This window comes from Protopterus annectens, chromosome 6.part0 (genome assembly GCF_019279795.1).
Source record: "Protopterus annectens isolate FY-2018-M chromosome 6.part0, PAN1.0, whole genome shotgun sequence".
Taxonomy (NCBI): domain Eukaryota; kingdom Metazoa; phylum Chordata; order Ceratodontiformes; family Protopteridae; genus Protopterus; species Protopterus annectens.
The window spans coordinates 29,350,063-29,373,071 of record NC_056737.1 but is presented as its reverse complement, the minus strand read 5'-3'; the positions used below and the strand labels follow the sequence as shown (position 1 = coordinate 29,373,071).

The 23,009-nt window shown below is 40.5% G+C and overlaps 1 protein-coding gene across 2 annotated transcripts in view; it reads left to right on the top strand.

Annotated features, from left to right (window-relative positions):
• HEATR5A (HEAT repeat containing 5A) overlaps window positions 1-23,009 on the top strand; it is a 2,570,019-nt gene that overhangs the window by 1,630,756 nt on the left and 916,254 nt on the right. For both annotated transcript variants that reach the window (XM_044073826.1, XM_044073825.1), the window contains one exon: window positions 11,874-12,055. In XM_044073826.1, the coding sequence (XP_043929761.1) occupies window positions 11,874-12,055 (182 nt within the window). The remainder of the gene's footprint in view (window positions 1-11,873; window positions 12,056-23,009) is intronic.

The following is a 23,009-nucleotide window of genomic DNA, read 5'->3' as shown; positions in this document are numbered from 1 at the left end:
TCTGTTGGTGCCGAGGAGGTTCTCAGCTTCTGCGGGACCTCTCTGGCTCTGCGCGGGCAGGGGGGTGCGAGGTCATGGTGTTGGAACCTTGTTCGACTCCACAGTCCGCCCCTCCCTCTTCGGTGCCTTTGGTTATGTCGACTCACTCCCTCATCCCAGACCGCAGAGAGCCGGCTCCTCAAGAATCCCCTGTGGGATCTCATCCTCTTCCGAGGCCTCCCTGAATTGGCAGGGAGCCCCTAGGAAGAGAAAGTGTAAGAGGAAACACATAGACTCACCTGAGTCTGTCACCTCTGACACAGATTTAGAGGATTCGAGGGTTCCCACGCCTCGCGTCTGAAGATGTCTCTTTCGCAGACATTCTAGAGATCCTGAAACAGAGGGAAATTGGCCAGCCCTTAACCCTTCGGAGGATGAATCTGTGTATCTTGTGGCTCTCGCCCTTCCACTTCCTGGGTGTCTTGATCCCCTCATGCAGGTGGTGGCAAAGAAGGCCTGGACGGCTCCTGATTCAGTGGACCCTACCCCCAGGAGACCTTCCAAATTTATAACAGCACCAACTGACAAACAATTTCTCACAAAAGGTGTTTCTGTGGATGCTATGGTGGTAGCTGCTGCCACCAAGAAGGAACTAGCTGATCCTTCAGTGCCTGTTCATCCCCTAACAAAGAATCTAGGTCTAAGGACAGGTATGTTCTCATCAGCGACCTTTGGCTGAACTACCTATGCCATTTTACTCGTCTTCAAAGAGACTTGATTAAAGAAGCAAGTGACATGTTGAAGGATTTTCAAGACAAGATGAACACTCAGCTGGCTACCCTGAACTCCATAGCTAACTCCTCCATGCCTCCTTTTTATGCGGCTGATGGAGCGAGCAGGGTCACAGGGACAGGTGTGGCCTTACGCAGGCATGCCTGGATGCCCTTTAAAATGTCGTTCACTAATTCCCGTTTGATGGATCATCTCTTTTTGGTCCTCAAGTGAAAGAAACCTTGACTAGGTGCGAGACGGATGGCAAGACTCTTTCTGCCGTTGGAGTCCGTTTTCTACTCCTTCTAGGCCTTACCCCAAAGGCCAGAAAAGTGGGAAAATGTGGTTCAACAATCTCAAGGGACTTCAGTCGGTTCCCGCCAGAGGCAGAGGGGAACAACAATGGTCCTAGAGGCAGGGGTCCGCACAACCAGGGCAATTGAGAAACTTTCTCTGATAAGCCTTTTCAGCATCCCTGAGGTGGTTGCCGACTGCCCCTTCCGAGGCAGTCTCACTGTACCCAGAAGCCTGGCTATCCCTGACTCAAGACAAGTGGGTACAGTCCATCATTTCGCTATTCCATTCCCTTCGCATCCCAAGCCAATCAAAAATCCCTTCCAGATGTTCCACCGATCTTGCAGCTTTAGAAATTTCAAAGCTGCTTGTAAAAGAGCAATTCAACCAGTTCCAGCAGACCAACTAGGATCCGGAATCTACTCCAGGTTCTTTTAGTTCCAAAGAAAACAGGGACTGGAGACCAATTTTGGATCTCAGTATCTTGAACAAGTCAGTCAAGAAAACAAGATTTCGGATGGTCACGCTGCAGTCCATCCTCCCCCTATTGGGAAAGAAAAACTGGATGTGCTCTATAGATCTTCAGGATGCACTATCACATAAAATGAACAGACGCTCCAGAAGATTCCTCCGCTTCAGGCTGGGAACCAGTCATTTTCAATTCAGGGCCCTGCCCTTTGGTCTCACCACTGCCCCCAGGTGTTTACCAAATGCATGGCAGTGGTAGCTTCTCACCTGAGACGTCAAGGATTCCAGGTGTTTCCATATTTGGACGACTGGCTCCTCACAGCTCCCACCAAGCATCTTCTTCTAATGGCCAGGGACTACACCTTTCGCATTTGTCAAAAGTTAGGCATTTCAATAAATTGCGAAAAGTCTGTTTTGTCGCCTATTACCTTCATAGGCGCAAATCTTGACACAGTCAACATGTGACTAACACATCAGAGAATAGCAGACATACACAAGCTGGTCTCGCTCCTCTTCAGCAGCAACAGAATCAAAGCCAGGTTAGTTCTGAAAGTGTTGGGGATTATGGCGGCTGCCATACCTCTGCTTCCATTAGCCAGATTCCACATGAGAATCCTTCAATGGATGCTCTTCACGCAATGGTCATACCAGCAACTTCCGATGTCCCACACCATTATGATCATGCAAACATGCAGAAATCATCTTCTGTGGTGGATGTCTTCCCTCAGCTCTTATTGGGAAGACCCTTTGTTCCTTCCTCCGGTTGCTACTTTGACAACGGACGCCCCTGATCGGGTGGGGGCATTATCAGGGCAGAACTGTCCAGGGCACTTGGCAACCAGGCGAATGCCACTTGCACATAAATGTTCTAGAGATGAGAGCAGTGCTTTTAGCGTTGCAAGCCCTTCAAGACTCTCTTCCCTTGGGAACGATAGTAATCCAGACGGACAATATGTCCGTAGTGGTATATCAACAAACAAGGCGGAACCAGGTCCTACCCTTGTGTAAGCACTCAGACTGTGGCAATGGGCGATTTCTTCTCAGCGTTTTCTGATAGCAACGCACATCCCGAAGTCCAATCAAATCGCGGACAAGTTGAGCAGAGCTATCCTCATGCCTCACGAGTGGTCTCTGAAAGACTCTGTTGTGAGAGAAATTTTTCTCAAGTGGGGTCAGCCTTGCTGCGACCTTTTTGCTACTCCCCAAAACAGCAAGTGCAGAGATTATTTCACCCTATTCCCTTTACCAGGCCAGACCAGCAGAGACGCTCTAGTCCAAGTTTGGCCCCGGGGACTTCTGTATGCATTTCCTCCCTTCCCACTAATCTCTCAAGTGATACAGAAAGCTATCGCTCAGAAGGCCTTGTTGATCCTCATTGCTCCTTACTGGCCTTGACAGGTTTGGTTCCCCTTTCTACATCAATTTCTGTTGGAGCGACCTTGGCATTTGGACCTAGTTCCAGATCTTTTGATCCATCAGTCGGGTCAGTTTCATCGCTCCCTTCCCTCTCTGAACCTCACTGCTTGGTTCCTCCAATTCCAACATTAGCCAGGCTTCCTCAAATATCTCACTCTGTTCGAGATATTTTGATAGCTTCCCATAAATCTTCCACGAGAAAGATTTATTTGAGTAAGTGGAAACGTTTCGCCTGTTGGGCTCAAGGAAGGGACATAGATCCTTTCACTGCTTCCATACAAATGGTCCTTGATTTTCTAGCTGAACTCTTTCATGCAGGTTCATCTCCTTCTACTCTTAAAGTTCAACTGGCAGCTATCTCTAACTTTCATGTGGGCATTTCAGAGTCTGCCATAATGTCCCACAAGCTTTGCAAAGCCTTTTTGAAAGGAGTTTTTCTACTCAGACCTCCTATAAGAAATCCTCCTCCTCCTTGGGACCTAAATTTAGTTCTTAGTTCTTTGATTCTTCCCCCTTTCGAACCTGCAGTCTCCTGTTCTTTAAAATTGCTATCATGGAAGACTCTTTTCTGGTAGCTATTACTTCAGCTAGAAGAGTTTCAGAACTTCATGCACTCAGCTGTCGACCTCCTTATCTGTTGTTTCATAAGGACAGGGTATCTTACGAACCAACCCGTCTTTTTACCTAAGATAGCCTCGACGTCTAACCTAAATCAAAGCATTGACCTCCTGTGTTTTTCCAGAATATTCTAATAGGTCTGAGCAAAATTGCATTGGCTAGATGTTCATCGTCAGTTAAGGTACTATTTGGATAGAACCAAACAATTCGAAATCTGACCAGCTGTTTGTCTCCTATGCAGAAGGCAGAAAGGGACTTTCAGTTTCAAAGGTATCATTATCTAGATGGCTAACATCTCTGATCTCCCTTGTTTATGAAATTAGACACCAAAAGCTGCCTAACAAACCTAAAGCCCATTCCACCAGAGCTTTGGCTACTTCTATAGCCTTCCAAGACAGACTGCCTATTGACACCATTTGTGCAGCGGCTACTTGGGCTACTCCTCACACTTTCGTTTCTCATTATAAGTTGGATTTAGCTTCTAGGCATAGAGCTAACTTTGGTTCCACTGTTCTCAAGAGTCTGTTCCGTTAGGCCACCGGGACAAGGTGCTAGGACGCGGTCCCATCCAGCAAGAATGAAGGAGATAGACAACTTAACATATAGAAGTTATGTTCTTACCATAACGTTCCATGTTAGTTGTCTTCTTCTTTCTTTTCTCGCACCCTCCTTCCCCCTGGCCTGGACAGATCTAGAGGAGTTTGATTGTGACCTCTCTTTCTACCACCTCTTTGCGATAGGTATATGCTCTGCTGTGCATATCTCCTAGAGTCAGGCTTAGGTCACCCTTTCTCTTCCCTTTGTTTTTAGAGGTGGAAATTTTCCAGTATTCCTGGTTGTATTATTAGCTGGGCCTAGCTCACAAACGAGATCTGAGGTAATTCACGCTTAGCATTGTGGGATATAGGCAGCCTCGGTGGAACCAACTCTCGAAGCTTTTAGAGTGGCCGAGTCAGAGCCGGTTCAACCCATCCAGCAAGAAAGAAGGAAGACAACTAACATGGAACGTTATGGTAAGAACATAACTTCTATTTCCCTAAACTAGACACAAACCAACAGAAAATGCTAATGGAATCTATTTCACTCAATGAAATCACTACAAGAATTAAACATTTAAAACTACACAAAGCCCCAGGCTCAGACGGTCTTACATCAGAATTCTACAATGCTTTACCCTTGTAGTTGCCAAAATACTATACTATGTTTTAAACTACATAATAAATAATAACATAAATGATCTTCACTTTAATGCTTCGAAAACTGTCTTTATACTAAAAGACCTATCAGACCCTAAAAATCCAGATAGCTGTAGAGCTATCTCACTTTTAAATATGGACACAAAGATCTTTACATCAGTAATTGCCAACAGAATGAAAAAGATTATAGCCAACATTATTTCTCCCGAGCAGTCTGGATTCACACCATGTAGACAGACCAGTGACAATACCTTAACACTAGAAGCATTAATAACTTTCACAAACCAGAGAAAAAAAACATATATACAATGGTAGTAGATGCACACAAAGCATTTGATAGGGTGAATCTAAAGTTTTTACTACAAACATTACCCTTCTTCGATTTCCTAATAAATTCATACAAATAATTAAAATACTATATAGTAACCCCTATACAATCTTATACATTAACAAAACCTTGTCAAACAGAATCATGATAAAAAATGGAATGAGACAAGGATGCCCACTATCACCTTTCCTGTTTAACCTTTATCTTGAACCTTTCTTTCTACACATTAAACAAAGTACATATCATAATCCCCCAACATTATTAAATTTCAAAATATTCCTTACAGCCTTCACTGACGACCTAAACATATATTTCACTATCCCAAGCTCTGACATAACTAAAATAATAAAAGCAATCGAACAGTTCTCAGTCATGTCCAACTACAAATTAAACCTTAATAAAACCAGTATATTTCCTTTAAGACCCCCAAACTTATCTCACTGTTTCCATTCTTAGCTACAATTAAAATAAAACAAGAAACAAAATATCTGGAAATTACCTTTTTTTTCAGAATAAAAGGGAACTCTATCAACACAATATAGTACACAAATGGCAAAGCATAGTATAAGACTGTAAAAGGTGGAACAACCTCAAATTACCATTCCTGTCTAAGATATCAATAACTAAAATGAATATACTACCCAGAATAACATATATTTTCATGACATCACAGACAACTGTACACAATAAATTCTTCAAGCAACTACACACCTTTTTGGCCAAATTTATATGGGAACCCAAAAAAAACAAGAATTTCCTCTCAAAAACTCTCTCTTCCCTAAAACAAAAGGGGGGTTTTAATCTTCCGGACGTTAAACTCTACTATTCCATCATTAATACTAATAGAATATTGAGAACACTTGGGATCCTCCTTGGGTAACAATATACTTCAGGTACACTAAAAGACTAGGCATTAATCCCAAAGCTCTTCCTTTTCTAATTAAAAGGAAATACAAGATTACAATATTATAAAACCTTTAAAACACGCTATAAATAAAACACAAAATCTTTTCTCCTCTTTAAATCTCACAACCATTACATAAAAAACAAAACTTGAAAATTAATAATACAGTGATAGATCTTAGCTCTTTTCCTTTGCTGAAAAACAAGAGAATACAGGATATCTACCCCTACCCCTACCGCAATTGTACAATTCAAGAAATGAGAAATAAACTTAATCTGCCCAAATCATACACAATCATACTAAGGCAAATTAAAGAACTTTGTTCCAGTTACCTCCAAAATAGCAACCCACACAACAGAGACATAGATAATTGTGTTTCCCTATGGAAGGTAATTCTGTCTAACAGAAAAACATTATCTAACACATATAAATTGATAAGTGAAATCAAATTTCAGAATGCTCTTTTATTTTCTCCCTATTGGCTGAAACTAAAAACACCTATAAATGATTAACATATAAGTTGTTTGTCTTTTCGGCTTTTCCCGGTAAGGGGTCACCACAGCAGAACTCCGGTCCGCTAATGATTGTCAGTAGATTTTTTTTTTATAATGCCGAGTTGCCAGCCTGACACCCAACCTTCAATATGTCTTTCAGAGGCCACTCGACCGCGGGGACGACATGCAGACTCCACACAGAAGGCACTCCCCGCACACTAGCTGAGAATCGAACGGGAGAACCTCTTGCTGTGAGGCAGCAACGCAACCACTGTACCACCGCGGCTACAAATGATTAACAGATAAGACAAACTATTAATCTAACTTTGAAAACAATACTCCTTAAAAATGACATACACACAACTTTTGATTAATAATAATTCATACCTCACACCTATAATACTTCACAAATTCAACACAGCTAAATCACCAGACCGTCTTCACTGCAAGACTCAAAAGGCAAACTTAATCCATATTTTCTAGAGTTGTAAATGTGTCTATAAACTGTGGAATTCCCTAAAAATACAACTACAGAAAATGGGCTACGAGACATCAACATTAACATGGGAATTTACTGTACTTCATATCCCCCCAACAAACATAACTGGAAACCAAACAAAGATACTCATAACAACTTTCCACTTAATGAAGTTATATATAGCATCCAAATGGCTAGATTCTCTGAATGTTACTTGGGAGAGATTTAAAAAAATGGCCATAAAACATCATCTAGCATGCAAGATGGTAATTAACCAAGGAAATAAAAACCTGGAAAAATTAAAAAAACTGGGAACAAACCTTTAATATCATCTTAGCTCAAACTAATAAAATAAACATCACAAAACTCACTGTAATGGACTTTAGGGGAAATACATAACCCCATAGGTTAGTAAGCACTGGACTTGACTGTAAAAAAACATAAGTGTTGTTCACAAAATGTTAAAAATACTGTTGTAAAGCACCTTTGTACATATTGTAAATAGTTGAATTTGGTGGCTTATCATCTCACTATCATTCCTATAATATATATAATTGATATATGCGCCACTATGTAAGTGTTGGCATATATATGCTTTATCATTATGTAAAATGAAAATAAAGATTATTGAAAAAAAAATTCAGACAGTTGACATTTGGTTAAAACAAGGGAAAAAAAAGGAGAATGCACAATTCAGATTAACACTGAGTATTGCAACGTGCACTACTTGAAATGTGATGATACGAAAAACAGGCCAACTCAATCTGCAAGAGTTTGATGGGAGTGCCTTATCAGTTTGAGCTATCATTGCCCAGTAGAATTAGGACTGTGAGGGGCTTCAAAGTCTAATAATTTACAGTAGTGGTGAGCAGCAAAAAATATTCACCAAGCTCAAAAAGTAATGCAAATATCCAGACCTTAAATGTGGAAAATCCAAAATTAAATGCAGTCAAGCAACAGTTTTAAACTCAGACCTCTTGTAGTTCGAGAGGAATGTAGATGAAAATCTTAAATAAAAATACTGATTCTCAGCTCCTCCAACTAAGGTCAGGTCTAATGCTTACTCAGTCAATGAATGTTTCCTAACTGACCCTAGCCAACAACTTTTAGGACTCCAAGAAAAAAAACATTTGCAGTAAAACAAAATTTAAAGTACAGTAAACTGTATTATAATAGGATTAAAATCAAAATGGAATGGAAATATCCATACCTTAAATGTAGAAAACCCCAAAATCAGTGCAGCCAAACAGCAATTTTAAACTCTGAACTCAACTTAAATTCGGAGCTCTTCATGGGTATGTGTCATTACCGAGTCACACGATCTACTTGTAGTCAGTGGTCAAACGTTTTCTCCCAACACCAGAGTTCAAAAACATTAATTTTTAGTGCATAAACTTGTCTAGAAAATAAATACCTCTCATATGCATATGTTACTAATGGGAAAGCATAGCTTTGAATATGTAGACATTGCCAAGATGAGGCCTTTGCTCTTTCAAATCTTATCCTGACTTGCTATAGGTTTCCTTTGAAAAAGCAAGTGTCTTTCAATTTCTTGGCTGTACTCATCACTGGACAGTAGCATTCTTCAAGAAGGTCTGTCTTTGACAAACAATTGGTGCCAAAGCCATGGAATTAAAATCAATGCAAAGAAATGCATAATTGCACCCTTGGGGAAGTCAGCCATCCCAGCTAATTACAATATTGATAATATGCCCCTAAGAGTCGACCTAGTGATCAGGGTGCACACATAGACAGTAGCCTTACCTTCGACCACCTTGTAGCCACAGTGGTGAGGAAATCCTTTAATGTTGCACAACTTATAAGTAAGGACATGGAATCTAGGTCCAAAGAGGTCATTATCCCACTGTACTCCGCCCATATCAAACCAGTCATAGAGTACAGTGCTACCTTTTGTATGTACCTGACCAGGCATATGCAGCAACTAGAGTGAACTCAGAGGCTCCTTACAAAAAGAATACAAGGCATAACAAACCTGCTTTAAGCAGAACACCTCAAAGCCCTTTCCTTCTACTCCTGTAGATTGCTGAGGGTTAACCTATGCCTGGCTTACAAGGCATCCACAAACCCCACACTTATGAATCTGCTACATATTCGTAAGTCAAAGAGTAGCAGAAATACAAGGTCTAGAGACCTAAATTTTGTCTGTGACTTAAATAGAACATCCTGGCGAGAGAGCTGTGTGTCTCAGAGACTGCCCTTGTTATGGAACAGGCTTCCCATCCATGTGAAACTGAGTTTGTCTGTTACCTAGTTTAAACACAACCTAGACCAGTGGATGGGGAATAGGAAATTTACACATTGCCAGTAGCTTATGAATACCTGTCTCTCAATGTCCTGTTCGGATACAGGATATCATTATTATTTTAGGAAAACTTGGCAAGTCTTTGAAAGCCCCCCCCCCAGTCATTAGCCTAGTGACAATCTATGAATCTGCAGAGATATTTTAGTCAAGAAATAGAATCTGTCATTGCCACCTCTGCTTCCCGTCTGTTTACAAATAATTGATAGGGTTAGATGACATCATTTTAATATTTTGGATTTTGAGCGATAGACTAACTTTTGCATTTTCAACGTTCAGTTTTATCAGCAGGATCTCTTCCTCACTGTAAGTCATTAGAATAATATCATCTGCATATCTGAGGCAGTTAATATTTTCCCTGCAGTTCTGATTGCAGTATCTGATTCATCTAACCCAACAATTTTGCATATGTTCAGCATATAAACAGAATAAATAGGGTAACATTACACAGCCTTGACTTATTCTTTCTCCAGTCTTGTACCAGCAAGTTATTCCATATTTGGTTCTTTTGTTCATTCTGCATACAGATTCCTCAGCAGGCAGATGAAGTGATCTCTTATCCCCAGGTATGTATCAGGAGCTAAGTAGAATTTGGTATGATCCACAGGGTCAGAGGCTTTAAAGTAGTACATAAAGCAGAAGTAAATATTCTTCTTAGAGCTCCCTTATCTCTCCATTATCCAGTGGATGTTAGCAATTTGATCTGTGGTACTGCTGCTGCCTCTTCTAAACCCAACACATACACACCTGGCAGTCCTCAGTCCTTAAACTGCTGGAGTCTGGATTGCAGAATCTTGAGCATTACCTTGCTAGTGTGCGACACAAGTGCAGTTGTTTGATAATTTGAAAATACTTTAGCATTACCCCTTTTTGGGACTGGAGTATAAATTGACTTTTTCTAGTGTGTTGGCCACTGACATGTTTTCCAGAGGTTTAAACAGTTTGGTTAGAATTCCTGTTCCAGAGACTTCCCATACTCTGGAGTAAACTACCTATCTATATCAAACAAAACTCCTCATTAGCACTCTTCAAGAAAAATCTTGATGATTGGATGGGAAATAGGAAATTCACCCCGGGGATCACCTCTGTGGCTCTGCTCAACAGTGGCACAGGAAAATAATTTTCTTGGGTGGGAAAAGCCAGGGTACCTTTTTGTCTGGGCTTGTATAGGCCCCAGGGCCGATAGCCTGGTACCTACCTATGAACCTATATTTTGTATGTAGTTATATATACATTGAGATTTAATCTATTAAAGTTATAATAATCAGCAATGATTGATTGATAAGTAGATTATTTCTTTATTTAAATGCAGTAAATGAATAGTAATTAAAATAAAGCTGACCTGTCAATGAAGAGATGGGGTGGCAGAGTTTCATCTGTATCCTTAACAACTTTGGCTTGGACATTACTTGTGTTACTCTGTTCCACTCAAAACAAATCAGGGAATGCCACACATACACAAAAAAATATATCCGCATCAAACCAGATGTGTGGAAAGGATGACTGGCAAGGCAGGATAAAACATCCAAAGTTTTTTTTTTTTTTTTTTTTTAATGTTATATTCTGGGGTACCCACTCTCCAAAAATAAATAAATAAATCCACCATGTCTGTTGACAAAAGAGCACTTTCTTCTGAGACAAGTCTGGAAATCTGTACCATTTTGACCCTTTACTACATTGATTTTTTTGTTTGTAAGGGTTCTTTTATATGATACTAAATGGAAGCCCCTGTGGTCTGCATTCCCTTCCTGTGGAGAACAGAACAGAGTACATGAACAAAATGACAAAGGAGTTTGTAGACAGAAACATGAATGATTTGGATCTTTAGTTGCAGTGGGCTGACATTAAGGAACTAAGGAGAATGCAAACAGAAGGTGTACAAAGTACGTAATCAGTCTGCAAAATTAATTTAAAAGTCTATAGGAGAACTGATTTAGAACATTCAGAAATGTTTTACATTAATTTGTGCCTTACATTAATTTGTGCCATACAATATTCTAACAGACCACACTGGACCTCTAATAATAATAATACTATTTTTAATTGTAGAGTGATTTTATATGGTGTCAGCAGTAGCAGTGTAGTGGTGCAGCAGTCAGTGTTGTAGCTTCACAGTACTCGATTCTCCAGTGTAATGTGTAGCTGGGTTTTCTTCTGTGTGGAGTCTACTTGTCCTCGCTTTGACCACATGGATTTTCACCAGGTGTTTGTTTCCTCTCATGTCTGATGATGTGCCATAGGTGAGTTGGGGATCCTGTAAATTGTTTGAAGGAGGATGGGGGTGTGAGAGTGGGTGTGTTTGTGTATGTGTGTGCATGCGTGCACGCACTTATGTGTGACCACACATCCTGCAACCTGCAATGAGTTTGATGCTCTTTTCTATTTGATTGTGGAAGCCCTGCACCCATTAAGTTGCCTGTATAGGCTACTGACTACCCTTGACCGTGTACTTGTTTAAGCCGATAACTTGTGAGTGACTGAAATATTTTTTTACAAGAATTGTATCTGTAGAAGAGTTGTTTTAATTCATAATAAAAGGTTTAAGATATACTTTTAATTGCTACATTTTTGCTGCAATTTGTTATAAGTTTTTTTTTTTTATTTCAGGTGATTTTTTAGTGCTTCACTTAGGTGACCTTGTCCGCATGGCTTTCATGGCTGCCACTGACCATAGTGATCAGCTTCGGCTTTCAGGCCTCGAGACATTGCTTGTTGTCATCAAGAAATTTGCAGCTGTTGCAGAACCAGAGTTCCCAGGACATGTGATTTTGGAACAGTATCAAGCAAATGTAAGCACAACTTTTCTGCCTTTGATACAAGGTTAATGCTCCAAAAATGTATCGTATCAGCATGTTTTGCCATTATAGTAGGTGTGAACTGTCACTTCTGTAATTATTTGATAGTTTATATATCTGTTCTTCATATTTCTGTTCCCTGTAAAAGTTGGCATGGCATCTCTTTACATTTGAAGTAACTTTTCTGTTAGAATAGCTCCATTTGTTCTGTACACAGTAAAAATAAACAGTAAAATTAAGAAAACATTTAAACTTGCCTTTTTTTTTTTGCATTTTTCCTCACTTTGAGTAAAACCATTGCAAAACTTGATGTGAAATTTTCAGAATGGCTTGTGTCTGACCACCAGTTCTATTTGCATTAATTTAGCAACACCGATAAAATCTTAACTTTGTTAGAATTGAACAGTGCTGTTAAAACCAGTGATGCTAAGGTCTCGTAGAAGCAAAAATGTTTAATTGGCATTGCCACAAAGAACAAACACATGCAGTGCTTTGAAACACCATATTTCACGTTATGGATGTTCTAAATTCTGTCAACATCTTCCTTTTGTTCCTTTTTACCCAACTGCTGCATTTGTTCAGTAACACTGTTGCTATTATTTCCCATGTATTTCAGTGGGAGAACAGTAGTGAGGTCTCAGTCACTCAAAAAATAGTATGAATTGTTTCAGAAGGATTTTCCAGAACCTACACCCATTCCTCCTGTTATGTCTGCTTTAGAGGGGGAACATGTGTGTGTTTCTGCCTGCAATTTTCCTGTTGGTCAACCAGCTACTCCCAAAAGGCAACGAAGATGTATAAAGTTCCTCAGTCTTTTAAATTTTTGTACTGTTTTCCCCAAACCTGACCCAGCAGCTGTAGCATTAGTTGATCACACTGCTGCTAAGCACTTAGTTAATTCCAGTCTTACTCTTTCTGACAAGGATGGGGAAATTATTGATAGGTATGGGGGAGGGGGAGAAGTGTACACTACAACTTTCATTTTGAGCATTTTGAATTATCGGGCTCTTATGTTAAAGTTTGTTCTGACAAATTCTGGAAGTATGAGAAATGTTTCATCTGCAGTTTCTTCTTGTGAGGAAAAGTATGCTTTAAATAATTTAGTTTCTTCTATTGCACAGGTCACTAAACATTGTTTACATTGAGTGTATGACTCTGTCGATACCTCTTCCAGGGTAGTGACTACTGGTACTGTTTTGAGGAAGGTTGCTTGGCTTTATTCTCAGAACCTCCAAAATAATGTTAAAATTATATTTTAAAGTGTCCCTTGGAAAGAGGTTTAGTATTTGACCCCTCTGCTGTAGAGGTGATAAAAAAAGCTGATCCAGGCAATCACCTAATTTCCTTTTTTTCTTCAAGAAAGTCTGAATCTCTGTTTTACTCTTTGGCAACAGATTGTATCATAGGAGGTTACTAGGCTATTGGTCCTGAGGCCCTTATAAGCCTAGCCAAGAGTTTAGCCCATGTTTAGACATGTCAGCATGCAAAGCCCCTGTCCAGCAGGGACACAGGTGGAATCCCAGGGGTGTATTTTCTGTTTCCTATCCAGTTATCCAGGTTCATAAGTAGGTACTACGCTATCTGCCTGAAGGCATTTATAAGTCTAGCTGGAATGTGTTGGCTTTCGCCGCCCTCTTAGATTAGTTCCCTGTGCCTGTGTCTAGCAGAGCCATTGAAGTGATCCCTGGGGTAAACTTTCTGTTTCCCATCCAATCATCCAGGTTTCTTTTGAAGAGGGTTAGCGAGGAGCTCTGCCTAATGTAGATTGGAATCTTGTTCCAGAGCATGGGAAGTCTCTGGGACAGGAATCTATCCCCCCAGCATGCCCTATCTATTGTTGTGGTGAGGTTTAGATCCCTGGAGCGTGTGGCTCGGGGGGATATGGTTTTCTTTAGGTGGAGCATGTCCATCAGTTCTGGGTTGGAAACGGCCTTGTATGTCAGGCAGAGATCACCTCTGAGTAGGCAGTATGCAACCGAGTACAGCTGGAGTTTCTTCAGTCGAGCTGCATAGGGCAACTGCTTGAGGCCAGTGATCCTCTTGGTGAGGTACTTCTGTGGTCTTTCCAGTTGTTGCAGGTGTCTTGTAAGGTACATCCCAAATGGGGCATTGTACTCTATGATGGGTCTGATGAGTGATGTGTAGAGGGGCCCAATGATCTCTTTCGATCTGGATGCAAACCCTTTTGTGATTAGGTGGGCCACATAGAAGGATTTTCTAACCGCTTTGGCAATGTGATTATCAAAGGAGAGGTTACTGTCTACTTGGGTCCCCAGATCCCTTATTACGTCTTCCGTATTTAGGGGGCTACCACCTATGTGGTAGTTTGTAGGTACTTTCTTTTTTCCAAAGGGGATGACTATGCACTTTTTGGCATTTAGCTTGAGGCCATGGTTTTGACACCAGGTATCTGTCTCAGTGAGACCCTTTTGGAGGATTTCTGTGTCAGCCGGAGAGTCAGTTATAGCCCCTAGTTTGCAGTCATCTGCAAACTTGGTCAGCCATAGTCCTCCTGTGCTTGCCTGTACCTCTGAGAAGTATATGCTGAATAGGAGGGGTCCTAGGACTGAGCCCTGGGGAACGCCACTTGTAACTGGTTTAGAGTCAGACCTAGCTCCCACAACTCTTACCATGTGGGTTCTGTCCGTGAGCCAATTGGCAACCCATCTCATGACATAGGGGTTTATGTTCAGGCTGGTGAGTTTGTCTATAATACATGAGTGGGGAATGGTATCGAAGGCCTTTGCGAGGTCTCGGTAGTGTGTGTGGACCACTTTTCCCTCGTCTATAGCCTTGGTAACTGTCTCAAAAAAGTCCACCAGGTTTAGAAGGCATGATCTGCCCTTAACAAAGCTGAACTGTGTAGGGTCCAGTGTTTGGAGGTTCCCAATGTCTCTGTTAATGAGATCCATGATGATGTGCTCCATAGCTTTGCGCACCAAGCTAGTCAGGCTTATAGGGCGATAGTTCCCGGGGTCTGTTGTGGCTCCACCTTTGTGGAGCAGAATAACCATTGCTGGCCGCCACTCTGTGGGCACATAGCCTGTGGAGAGGCTGAGTTTAAATAGTGTGTTTTGGTGAGGACACTACAAAAGAAATGGAACAAATTTATAGCCCTTACTGATATCGAGGAAATTACTAACATCAAACCAAAAATAATATATAGAAATTCTACAAGTATAAAAAATATGTTAGAAAAAAGGAAAATGATTGCTCCACATATAAGTAATAAAAGGTTAGGAACATTTAAATGTGGTAGGTGTAATCAGTGCCCATTCATTATTAATAAAAGTAAAATTTTCCTGAAATGTAGAAATTTATGGATTAAAAGTAAGGGCTCATTTAATTGTGACACTAAAGGAGTGGTGTATCTGGTAATATGTGACAACTGTCCCTCCTTCTACGTAGGGAAAACTGAAAGGGAGTTAAGAAAAAGAATGTATGAACACTCCTATGACATTATAAGAGAAAAGGAGACTAACGCTCTCTTTAAACACAGTAGGAATTGTGTGGGTTGTAATTTTTATTTCTTTGTCCTTCAACAAGTCAAACAAGATGTTAGGGGAGGCTTATGGGAAGACATTTTAGAAAATAGAGAGTTGTGGTGGCAGGTGTATTTAGAAGCGGGGAAAAAGCCTGGCCTGAATGATTTTTTAAGTATTGTACCCTTATTAAAGCTAAGAGCAAACAAAATATAAAAGTAATATGAGTTTTTAACACAAGAGGGGGTAGTTCTCAGGTTTTATTTAAGTACATATTTTTTAAATCAAAACTTTTATCAATATTTATAAAACACAGGGCTCATGAAACATTTTATTAGAAATTAGATTTTTATATAACATCAATGTTGCCTATGTATTTTTATGTCAATAGTAGTAATTTGGTGTCTAATTCTGAAGCACTTTATTTCATTCTCATTAATATTCATGAGGGTAGGGAATGCTTGATTAGTTCATTCAAAAGTTTTATTCAAAGTTTAATTGGTCTAATTAAATGAATGAATGTATATAAAGGTTCAACGAATCATGAATTTTTATCTGATGAAGTCCATTTGTTTGGGACGAAAACGCATGCTATTTGTTGTTGAATGAAAAGCGTTTATTTTTGTACATCACTACAAGTCATGGTGTTTTGGATGTGACTTTTTATTCTGTCCTTGTTAATAAATTAATGAAAGAAGCATCAAGTGTTCTTTCTGGCTGTCTGCACTCAGTTTAGTTATTGGTTTTGTTGAGTGCTTTCCACTGGTGCTTTTCGTGTTTTGGTGAGGGGTTAGTTTATCTTTGAACTCATGTAGGGCGCAGCCTGGGACACCATCCAGTCCCATTGATGCTGTGTTTTTGGTTTTGGAGAGGGCTGTTTTAACCTGAGTGTCTGTGATTTCAGGGGCACTACATTCTTCTGATATAGTTATGGGCCCTTTTGGGAGTGAGAAGGGGGTGAAGTTTGCACTGAACCTTTATGCCAGGATGTTGGCTATATTTGTTGGTTCTGTGTATTTTATGCCATTCTGCACTAACTCCGAGTAGATCTGAGAATTGCCACTTAGATTCTTGACATAGCTAAAGAACGCCTTGTGGTTATCTTTGGAGTCCATGGCAATTTTTCTTTCGAAGCTAGCCTTGGATGATTTTATAAGGGAAAGTAGTTTCTTGCTGATACTGATCAGGGATGTCTTCCCTTCTTGGGATTTTACTCTTTTCTGTACTAGTTTCCTCCTTCTATTGTATAGCTTGTTTATGGCAGGGGTCTACCAGACTGGTTTCCTTTTCTTGGAGGAGTGAGTCTTGGTTTTGTTTGGGATAGCATGATCCATGCATTTGTGTAGGTGCCATAGAGTGCATTAGTAAAGGATTTTGCAGCTTGGACAGCGTTATCCTTTAGTATGGGGGCTTTGAAACTTCCCACCTCGGTCATAAGTAACGTGAAGTTTGCTTTTGAAAAGTTTTTCACGGTGGTTTCTTTGACCAGGGGTGGTGGCAGAATGTGGATATCCAGAGTGATTAGTTTATGGTCAGATCTAACCAGCGAGGGGTTGACCTCCGGTGTGGAACACCGGTCGCCCTTGTTGGTGATGACCAGGTCCAATATGTTGTCACCTCTGGTGGGGGTATTGACCAGTTGCTCCAGGGCGTTTGAGTTTATAAATTCTTGGAAATGTTGGGCAAGGGAGTTAGTACTTGAGTAGTTCTCCCAGTTAATGTTTAGGTAATTGAAATCACCCAATATCAGGGTGTTTGGTAGGCCCTTTATGTGTCCCAGTGTTTCCAGGAATGCAGAGTGGGGGTCCTGGAACATGGTGGGTGATCTGTCGCAAGCTATAATTTGAATAGCAGTTTTACCCATTGTTAGTTGCATGTGGATGATCTCTGAAGCATCGTGCTGTGCCACTAACCTGGAGGTGTGGGTATCCTTGATGAATATGGATACTCCCCCCCCCCTTTTGTATTTCGGTCCGGGTTTTGTGGCAAAAATGTATGGTATGAGCTGCAGCCTGGTAGTGCTGGGGTACTCTCTGGAGCCTTAAACCAGGTTTCTGTTACTGCACATATATCGATTTTCTCTATACTGAGGAGTGCCTCGAGTGCGTGCATTTTGAGGTTTAGACTTCTGGCATTGAGTAGCATTACCCTCAGTTTTTTGTTACTTGTGCTATTTGCGGCGGTGGGTTTGTCTTTTGAGCCTTGCCTAAAAAAGACACTATGGGGGTGGCAAGAGCCTTGGCCAGTATTCGAAAGCCTAAGGGTGACAGGTGCAAGCCATCTCTAGCGAATCAATGTGGCTTGTTGCGCATGTCATCCCAGGCTGACAGACACTGGATCCCCTTTTAATGACACCAGAAGCTTAGCCAATTGTTGAAATTGATAATTATTTCTATATACCATGATATCATTCTTGGTGAGGGCAGGATGCTACTCAGGGTCAGGGTCATACCGGCCTGGGCTACATGATCAGAGAGCTCCTCCATGTCTCTTTTCATGTCGTCCGGGGAGGTACGGCTCAGGTCATTCACACCAACATGGACAATGACAGAGTCATATTTGTACTTGTTCTGGAGTGACCTGAGTGCTTGTGTTATGTGCCGGGTCCTGGCACCCAACAGGCAGCTAACAGTAACCTTCACCTTGTTCAGCCTAGTGAGTGGGACGTCAGTGTGCCTGACTATAGAGTCACCTATTACTAGTGTGTTGGGTATGTTATTTTGCCTTAAGGGCTGTGATTGTGTGGCACACTGGTTTTGTGAAGTATGTTTCCTGGTTTGTGTTGGGGGGTGAAGGTTGTTTGGATGTCTGCTTTGGAGGTCTCTGTTGCTTTTGCAGGTTTTTATTTAGAGCCTCCGAGTATGTTTTTGTGTATATATGTGTATTTTTTGCCGGTGCTGGTTTCATAGGTCTATGTGAGAATGGTGGTAAGAGTAAGTATGTGTGAGTGTAAGTGTGCAAGTAATTCACATCTCCTCTTGACTGCCTGGTCCAGTCTTGGGTTGAGAGAGCTTAGCCTCTAGTTTGGCTATATAATTGCATCTCTCGCATATATTAGTGTTTGGTGGAAGGAGGAGAAGGTTGTCTGTGTCCATGAGGCAATTGTAACATTGCCTCAAAATGCCCAGATTCACCAGTTGGACCGGAGAGTACACCTGAAACTGCCCTTTGGACATGCCTGGATAGGTACAGTGAACTGTTTTACTGATTGGCTGGTAAGGTCGAATAGGGAGCCTTGTCCTTCTCTACAGTATAGGGGGGGGGTGTAGTGCTAAGGTTTATTATTGCTTGCTATGAGTTTTGAGCAAGAGCCGAGATGAGAAATACATGGTTTGAGTGCTTAAGTTGAAAGTTTCTCTAGTTCCAAGGGAAAAATTGAAGAGTAGACTTTGTGGAACCAGAAATAGTTATACCCTAGCTAACCGGCGCTGCCCGGAGCGCAAAACTGCACAAATGCAAGTTTTATAGCAGGGAAATGAAAGAGATAGAAATTAGCTCAAAATGGCCAATAAACTACTAATTTCTGGGCTGAAACTACTCCTCCAGGGACAGATAGGCTGCTCAAAGCTCCCTCTCTCATAGTGAACAGAGAAACTTCCTTCTATCCAAGTAAGGTATGGGCAAACACAGAAACTTGTAACACAGCTCTGAATTCAGCACTAACCTGAAAACTGGACTATACTAGCTTAGAAAGGCAGGAAAACAAGCATATTGTTTTGTTTATTTCAAAAATAAAGCAGATACAATCCAAAAAACACTTTAAATGCACAGAAATGGCTATCACACTTGTGTGTGTAGCCTACAACAGTTAAACAGGTAATTTAAACACAAAAACAACTTTGTTAAAGTGCAGGCAGTAAAATAAGTACAATATGTAACTGAAACAAGCGTTTTAAATCACAGAAACTCTAGAAAATTGGCGTTTTAGGTGGAATTAGCTGAAGGCAGCAATAAAATGCAGAAAAATGATACTTAATCACTCCAAAGTCTCTCTTTTGTCTCTCTGCTGCTGCTGTAGAACTCTGCAGGGCACCAGGCAGGAGCTAGCCGAGCTGTATACTAGCGCAAAAACCTCACAAATGCGGGTTTTATAGCAGGGAATTGCACTTAAAAAGGGATAATGAGGTACTCTGTTTGACATGGAGAGGGAGTCTATTCCACAGATGGGGAGTCTCTGGGACACAAATCTGTCCCGCCAACAAGTCCGATAAAGACAAATGGGTTCTGAAAATCATTCATCAAAATTACAGATGACAGTGGGAGGAAATTCCCACTTTCTAGGGGTAATTCCTCATCCTCTAGATCAGATTCTTTTGTTTCAACCAGGTCATCACATGATGTTCCAAGGAGTGGTAGAACCAGTTCATTTTTCCAAGGTGGGGAAGGGATTTTATTCAGGGATGTTTCTAGTGCCAAAGAAAGAAAATACTTGGAGAGCAGTTCTGAATCTTTCTTTCCTAAACCTGTTTGGGATAGTACCCAAATTCAAAGTAATGTCATTTCACAACCTGTTACCTCTTCTTCCTTTTTCAAGATTCCTGGCAGCACTAGACTTAAAAGATGTTTATCACATCACTATTCGTTCAGACATTTCTTATGGATTTCTGCATCTAGATCACATTATCAGTTCTCTGTCTTACCATTTAGACTAAACACTGCGCCAAGAGTGTTCAAAAAATGTCTAGCTCCAGTTAAAGCTCATTGCAGACTACAGGCTATCCACATTTTTTCCATATTTAGACAACATTCTTATCTTTCCAGAGACTTTTTCAAAGTGTGAGGAATCTTTCTCTTTGGTGAGAGATCTCTAACACAAGCTGGGATTCCAGGAGAACCTTCAAAAGTCTTCCTTGACTCCTTCACACAGGATTGTGTTCCTGAGTTGAGAACTAGACACCACACTTCCAAGAGCTTTTCTTCCACAGGTAAAACAGATCTTTATCCGGATTTATTTCCATGATTTGCTGTTCAGACTTCAGTCACTGCAAGGGAATACCTCAGAATGTTGGATCTCTATGGCATCTGTAATTCCCATGATACCCCTGGCAAGACTTCATATGATAAAGATAAAATGGTATCTGAAATCTCTGGTACCAGCGTCAACACCCTTTATCTTTTCAAATCCAGTGCTAGGATTTGTCAGATGGAGACAATAGATATCCTTAAATCTAGACCACCCCTTCTCTCTCCCTGCTGCAAAGCAGTCACCACAGATGCTTTAGACTTTTAGGAGGAATAAAAGTGTAGGAGGTATGTGGGACACCAAGGACAGATGTAAGCACATGTATATCAAGGAGATGCTACCTCTCTGAACCATCTTTTGTCCGTGAGACCTCTTGAAGTGGTTACAGACAATACCACAGTCATGTGGTGTATCAACAATCAAGGGGCAATCAAGTCATACCCCTTTTGCAGATTAGCCATGTTCACTTGGGGTATAGCTTCACAGCATAATCTCACCCTACAGGCATCCGCCATTGCGTCAGAGCAAAATACAGTAAAATCTCAACTGGCACCAGTGGGGATTGTCCATTTCTACTCAGTGTGGAACAGCAGACTGTTCTGCATTGAACAGAAGAGGCTCCGCGTTGTGATTTTTGATAGGCTCGTATGCCGGTATACAAGCCAATCAAGTAATCGCAAAGTGGTGCCAGTTCTACTCAGTGCGGAACAGCAGGCTGTTCTGCATTGAGTAAAAGTGGCTCTGCTCATCATGGCTGGGTCACAGTGAGGGCTGTTATCTGTGTAAGCCATAGAGCTGGCAATGTTCTGTACTTTTTTTGGGTGAAGATTTATTACACTTCAAAATCTGTCATGGAGTATTATGTTTCTTCATGTGCATCACGTACACCTGTTTTATTGCCTTTGTAAAAAATGTAAAATGTAATCTGTAGAAATACTTAGAGTAGCTGCATATTTGTTCAGCCTAGTAACCCACTGCTTCCTGTGTCAGCTTGTATTACGTGCATCAAAATCCATGTCAAATGTTGACCAAGTAGGAATTTGAAAATAAGTATAAGTGATTCAAACCATCACCGTCCAGCCGAATAAAAGTCCAGAAGATATGTAAAATAGGCAAACAGTTTGGAAAAAGGTTAGCACTTTCGCAGGGTTACCGCTTCATCAGACCAAATACAAAATGAAAGTAAAAATCACATATTTAAAAAAATACTCAACCAATCAGTAAGAAACCATTAAAACTAAACCAATCATTTCTGTTTTGTTTTTTAATTGGTTTTGTTTGTTTTTAATTGGTTTAGTTTTAATTGTTTCTTACTGATTGGTTGAGTATTTTTTTAAATATGTGATTTTTACTTTCATTTTGTATTTGGTCTGATGAAGCGGTAACCCCGCAAAAGCGCTAACCTTTTTCCAATAAACTGTTTGCCTATTTTACATATTTTCTGGACTTTTTTTCGGCTGGACCGTAGTGGTTTGATTCACTTATACTTATTTTTGGATTTGCTACTTTGTTTTGTGAGTCTCCTTTAGCAGTGGGATAGCTTATATATACATTTTTTCAAGTAGGAATTTGCACAGACACCTTATGTCATTATTTATGTGCTTCAGTGTATATTGTTTCTACTTTTGAAATCAATCTTTGCCTTATTGTCTTGAGCACTTCCTCATTTTCTGACTAGTCTCTTATGAAAATGCTCTTAAAAAGTTACTTAGCATTGTGGTTTATATTAGCTTATAGCCTCTTCTGCTCAGTGCAGAATAGCAGGCTGTTTCCCATTGAACAGAAGAGGCTCCACTTTGCAATTTTTGATTGGCTCATATAGCAGCATACGAGCCAATCAAACTTGCTGGTTGTTTGGGAGTGCCGGTTGCTTGAGATCCAGTTAATGGAGACGCTACTGTAGTGTGACATACAAGCTGAGTAGGACAAGGGCAGACCCTCACAAATGGAAGCTAGATCAAGGGGTCTTCCAAGATGTATGCCACCAGGGGAGTATAGAGTTGTATTATTAGAATGTTTCTTTTGCCCCAGTGGGGCAAGCATTGGCAAAGACGTGAGGTTTTAAAGTGACTTCTACTTCATAAAACATTGTTATTAAATCATCAGATTTTAAGCTGTCACACGGCTTTACATGCATTAATCGTAAAAGAAAGCAAACCATAATAGTTTTTGTTGTTATTCAACATACATGATTTCTCTTTAACAATTTTGATTTGCTCAAGGATTAAATAAATTGTTCATTTCCTGCCTTTCCATAAACCTCACTCCTTCTCCTCAGCACTGTTCTGCATGTATTATTCTATAAATTAAATATCTTTCTGTGAAAGTTGTTCCTTCCATTTTCTGAAGGTCCTTCGCCAAATTATTTTTTCATTTGATATACGTTTTAACTTCTATTTTTTAGTAACTGCATATTTGACAGCCAGTAACATTCGATTTTTTAAGACTTTACTATGTATAAGCAATTTGAATCCTGTATGTCATCTCAAAAGAATAATTTCCT